The sequence below is a fragment of the Haliaeetus leucocephalus genome, unplaced genomic scaffold (assembly GCF_000737465.1).
Source record: "Haliaeetus leucocephalus isolate CR32 unplaced genomic scaffold, Haliaeetus_leucocephalus-4.0 Scaffold0, whole genome shotgun sequence".
NCBI classification, from domain to species: Eukaryota; Metazoa; Chordata; class Aves; order Accipitriformes; family Accipitridae; genus Haliaeetus; species Haliaeetus leucocephalus.
This window is the reverse complement of record NW_010972436.1, coordinates 3,895,372-3,901,371: the sequence shown is the minus strand read 5'-3', so window position 1 is coordinate 3,901,371 and position 6,000 is coordinate 3,895,372. Positions and strand designations below refer to the sequence as shown.

The window sequence follows — 6,000 nt, the reverse complement described above, 5'->3', positions numbered from 1 at the left end:
CTGCCTCAGTAATCACATAGAGACTCTAATGATGCTTTGAAAGTGTGATAAAAGGTGCTTATTACTTACAAAACTGTACATTCATCATGTTTTCTTGATGACAGGCTCACACATGAAATCGTCACCTTCAACAATTTGAGACTTAGAACAGCAACTAGATTCTAAAAACAGCTGCTTGCTGTGCTAGGACATTAGTTTCTCATTTCTTACCTGGGATCCTTCACTGGCATGATCATAATTTAATAACAGAGACAAGCATTCATCTAGCGTTCATCTCAGAATGGCTATTAAAGAAAATCATAATTTCCAAGCAAATTTCACAGCTTATTCAGAGTGAAAGAATTGTGCCTTAATGATGAGTTTCTGGGCAGAGTAATAGGGTGACAATTTTTCCTATAAATAAATATTCTCAACCTACCAGTAATGTTAAAAAAACCCTGGTTTGAGATGCCTTCAGGACTTGTGTGATGCAGCCTGAAGAACTGATCTGTTTCTCTGAGGGTGTTTGAGATCTTGGTATGCAATGACTATTACACCTTCATTTGCTTTATGCACCTGTTAATGGGATGATAATATTTTGGGGTATACTTTGGGGATGGTAATATTTTGGGGCATTCTTTGGAGATCATCAAGATTTGAATATTTTGGAATGACTCTTCTGTTCATTTGTTTGATTTGTCTTGCAATGTGCAAAATCTTCTAAGCAGTCATCGAGCTCATTAAAAGGGGAGGAATAAAGGACTGCAAGCCGGTTACATCTTGTGAAAGGTGATAGTTCAAAATCTAGTGTTAAAGAAAAGTACTGAAAGCAAAAAGTGCTGAAAGTTTCCAATTGCCACATACTGGTTCTTTCTTTCCTATTTGTTATGGGCTACCTGGCACTGTTACCACTGTCGGATGGTCACTTCATATGGCCAGTATCAGGAGATGTGGAGATTACATAGCCTGGTGGGCAGGTCCACGTTCACTCCCTGTTGCAGCGCACAGGAAGAAATGCTGTTTCCAGGTCTGCGTTAGACTCCCTCTACGCCACTGCTGTCAGAGGCTGATGTGGTTTGAATATGATGTGTCCTTTCACCTGGTCTTGCCCTCTGACACAGTGGCTTGGATTTCCACACTCCCACCCTTCTCCCCACTTTGTTCAAAAGCAGAATGTGAAATGATGTGTTTGCAATGGCTGGTGCTTGGCTAAGCAGATGTCTCTCCAGATTTTAATGCAACAAGTTCAGAGTCCTCCACGTATCTTCCATTTAACTGTTCATTGTTGGAATCATGATGGTACAGGTAAACGGGGACCTCTGTGATTGACGTTGCAGTGTAGGAGGTAGATCGCGTGGAACAGTGTTCTCGGCGTCTTTGGCCCCACTGGGTTTTGTACTGTGTCCATTGCCTCTTCAAAGCTCCTTGTACCTGTTAAAGAAACACATAGTTAGGGTGAAGTATAATCTAAACCCCTATAATTGTAGACATTTTAAAATATGCTGCAGGAAATAGAAGGAAATTAAAAGAAAAAATAGAAGAGAAGAGAGGAAGAAAAGAAAAGAAAAGAAAAGAAAAGAAAAGAAAAGAAAAGAAAAGAAAAGAAAAGAAAAAAGAAAAGAAAAGAAAAGAAAAGAAAAGAAAAGAAAAAAAAAGGAAAAAGAAAAAGCTCCAGGTCTAATTCCATCAGGTTCAGTCTACCTCTCTTCTCCTCTCTGCTCCCAGCTCCAGAAGCAGAAGCAGTTGCTCAGCTCTTGGCCTTAACTCCGTCCCTGCCTACCATATGGCAGCAATTACTGCTTGTGAAGAGTGGGTATAGATTAGCTGTTCCCATAAGAGATAAATGTGGAACAGATTACTGCACGGGAACACAGTAGCATGCTATGGTAGAAGAAGGAAGAGGAAGGAGGGATGGGATTAAAACCCTTCTAATGCTGCAGCTGGATCCTTGCCCCTAGAATGGCTAATGCATTGTGATCCCCGAAAAAACTTAACCTTGAGTAAAACTGGCCATGAATGGCAAAGTGTAAGTACATTTCAAGAACTTGCCAGGGCTAATTTTGTAGAGAGAAAGAGTTGGAGGATTAGTGCAGCTAAACAGAGATTTTGTTCTGGTAATTTAAGAGCAGGGTCTGCGCTGGCAAAAAATAACACTGGTCACAGCCCTCTGCGTAGCAGAGAATTTCAACCTTAGGACATTCATGTTCTAAGAATAAAATATTTTATTCAACATTTACATTAAGAGTGACGTTATATGTGGTGCTATGACTTAAGCTATTGAGTGCTGCCAGGGAATAAAAAGCCCTTCTCCAGCTGCACATTCAGGCGCGCTGGCACTCGCTATCTCCTTCCCAAAGGAAGCGTTGAGACATCAGCAGGGAGTGGGCAAACCCTGGCTCTGTTCCTTTAGATCAGCGATTCCAGCCAGCAAAATGTGAGAATAGGAGCAGTTTGCCATAATAATCTGCTGTAAATGACCACCCCTCCAGAGGAAGGCAGGTGCAGCTGAGGCACTGTGATGACAGGAGTGTCCCAGTGTTTCTGTGCTCCTGCTGAGGTGGACGCTGTATGTCATTTTTTGCTCAGGAAGTAGTCTGAAATCACTCTCTATGCTCTGTGCAGAACAGTGTCTTTGATTCATGTAGATGAATCTGAATGACTTTGATATTTCCCAAGTCTCCACAATTCTAATCACTCTATTAATATGAATATAGTAAAATGTTATCTACTCAGCACCCACAGCTGCCTGCAAGAAAGCTGTTTCATGTCACATAAGGACAAGGCTTCATAAGGAATTGCTGTGAATCTGAGATGCTTACTAAGTGTACAGTGGGACTATGCAGCATGCCAAGAATGGATATTTCAGTTGCTTTGGCTTTTTATTTTTAATCCAAGATGCAAGCCAAGGTATGAAGATTGATGCTATAAATCCTTACTCATGCAAGTAGTTGCACTGACTTTGGTATGACTACTTTCTTGAGTAAACAAAGATTTGCTGGACTAGTCCTTTAAAACTAACTGAAAACAATACCCATGCCCAGTTTCCAATACTAGCTCTTTTTTGCTATTGTTTAGCTCAAGACAAAGTAGTTAAGAGTTCTCTTCATTTGGAGAAATGTATTGTTATTCACCTTCTCCTCACACATAAAGAAAAGAAAACAAATGGCTGAGTGTAGGTTAATTAGATATCAAGCATGGAAAAGGCATATGGTTACAATGGAACTCTAATTACTGGGGCTGTGAGCAAAGCTTATTATGCCAGTACTGAGATTTAAGGTGAAATGGCTGCATGCAGGGATGTTTCAAATCACAAATTTTATCAGTGAGAAAGAATTGCTGTGTGAAAGAGTAATGTGGTTGTAGCACATGATACAGAAACATTACATGTGAGGTAAACCCTGTAAAGATTTTAGTCACTTTAAAATTACCTTTTGATGTTATAGCATGAATATTGTAGCTCAGTCACCCTAGAAGCTATAGGGAAGGACCGGAAGAAGAAATCTTCAGAAGTACTAAGTCAGTGACTTTCCCCAATATCACACTGGGGCAGCAGCTCCTGGAACCTAAGGCTGGACACAATGAGGATAACGCAAGCACAGCAGCTCTGCCCACCTGCAGCCATCTCTCCAGCACCACCACCACCGTCATTAGCACCTCTAGCCATTGCGCACCTCTGGCCTTCGCCTCTGCCCCTAAGTATTGAGTGTGTCTGCATTTCACAGCTGTTCATCCATTGAGATTAATCTCGGCATCCTCAGTGAAGGTGGCAAGAACATGCTGTTACAGCCTTCCTGTTCCTCTCCTAGCCCCTTGCCCCTTGCATAGACCCCAAGGCTTTGATGTCTCTTGCATGGGGAGAAGAGCTGCTGTGAAGGTGATGAGCTCCTGCTGAGCTCTCAAACTGCTCTCAGTTGAACTGGAGTCTGATGGGCCACCAGAGCAACCATAGGTCTGGAGATGATAACAGTTAACTGATGAGGGGAGAACAATGTCACTGAGTCTTATAAAGCCTGCCGTGAGGAGCTTATAGTTTTCTTCTCAGAAGGGAGTGACACTGCAATTGTATGTATGGTTGGGGACAGAACAGGCACACCTCTTCCAGTTCAGCCCATGATTAGAAGTGCCATTACTCAGGTTTAAAAGGCTGCATGGAGCAGTGACGGCATGAGGTCAAAGCAGCTGTGTTTTTATTCTCCACTGAACTGCTGGCCTGTATAAGAATCCAGCCACAAACAGATAATGGACAGTACAAGCTGCTGCACTTGAGTAAAACAACATGTTCATCTAGATTTCTGCCATGATTCCAAGGATCTCAGATGATCATAATTCAGTGCCAACTAAAACTGTTCATGCATGGATTTTAAATGTGTAAGCAGCATTAGTGAAAATCACATGCACAGCCATAACGTATTAATGAACAAAGAGGCTCCTGGGGACCGAGAGGGGCAGGACGATGCCTGCCATGCTTTCCACCGTGATAGCAGATGAAAGAAAGTACAGTCTAAAGAAATGAAGAGCCTGAGTTTATTTACTCTGCTCTTCAGGACTTTAAAGACTTTTCTGTTCTCTATTAGCCATTCATGCCTCTTTGGCACACAAGATACATGGCTGGTTTTTTTTCAAAGAGACTTTCCATTTTGTTGGCCAGCCTTGCAGTCTAGAAGCAATCTCAGGCCTGGAAACATGGTCTGGTGAGCAGACTATTGCAGAGACCTTGTATCATCTGTACAACACTGTTGTTGTTGGACAGAGAAACTACAGTGCTGCTGGACACAGATTTTATATGAAAATGCACAAGAAGATCTGTCATTTTAAAAGTCCAAAACAAATCCATTGTTTATGTGTTCTCCCACATGAATGCAGGCATTGGTACAGCTTCTTATTACTATTTTTACATTTCTTTCTGTAGATGGGGTCGTGGTACTAAGTCAGGTTGGTGAGGTAGTAGGCAATGAATGCAATATAAAACACTGTCAGGTGGTACTGAGTTTAGCATTGTTTGTCCTGGCTAAACTTCATGTATTTCAGCCTTGAAGTTAAATATTCCAGTAGGAAAAAGTAAATCCCAGAATATCCAGGCTCCTGTGGTACTAAAATTACTCTCCTTGCCCCACATTGAATTTTCTCATGAGAAATAATTTTGAGCTCTATGGCAGCAGATGTATACAGCAGCTTGGAAACAATCTCCTACCATGCCTGAAGACCAGACTGTGGCTTTGGTCTATGTCCTGCTGCACACAGCAGGACTGGGGGAAGTTATCTCAGCTTAGTTCTCTTGGGCAGACAAACTCAGACCAGTGCTCCCTTTGGAAGGACTTAATACCATCTTAGCATTAGTCTGCTGCTGCTCCTCTGTAGGTTTTGTGCTTTATATATTTACACCTTGTGTAACTGCAGAAATAGATGGGACTTGGAGGAAAGGGGTCATAATCCTTTCATCCTCTTTTCTGGCAAAGCCCAGCCCAGCCCAGCTACTCTAGTACCTAAACTTGCTTGGTGTTTATTGGAATGTGCTAATGCAAGTAGCACCAAACTGTCTTGAGTCTGTATTAGAGAGGTGTCATCTTTGACTCCCTGCCCACCTTAAAGGGAAATTCTAAAAAAAAAGCTTCCCTTATTGTCTAGTAAACAAAATTTCCTAGAAGAAAATAACAAGAGGGTTTCTCAGCATCCCTGCCATTGACCATGTTAGACAGTCTGCAAGACTGAAGCAGATACAACAATTCTGAAAATGGGTCTAATGGTGAAAAATACCCAAGCACCAACAAAAATCACTCTCAACATGTTTAGGAAACCTGAATCCCCCCAGCTGTTTGTTCTTACTGCCTGACACTGCTGAACATTTCTGATCAGCCACTCCACCAAGGAGTCATTAATCCTACCTGCAGTCTAGACATACCCAAAGGTAGTTAAGCCATCCACGTGATTACTTATGGGAGCAATAGAGTACAAAACTGGAAGCCATATTTCAATATCAGATTCATTTTTATCTCCTTTTGGGCATCATCCTTTCCAGATGTG

General features: G+C 41.9%; 1 protein-coding gene across 1 annotated transcript in view; it reads right to left on the bottom strand.

The window, feature by feature from the left end:
• Window positions 1–1,188: 1,188 nt before the first annotated feature.
• Window positions 1,189–6,000, bottom strand: part of CALCR (calcitonin receptor) — a 119,776-nt gene continuing 114,964 nt past the window's right edge. The window contains exon 12 of the mRNA XM_010562536.1: window positions 1,189–1,410. Within this exon, the coding sequence (XP_010560838.1) occupies window positions 1,189–1,410 (222 nt within the window). The remainder of the gene's footprint in view (window positions 1,411–6,000) is intronic.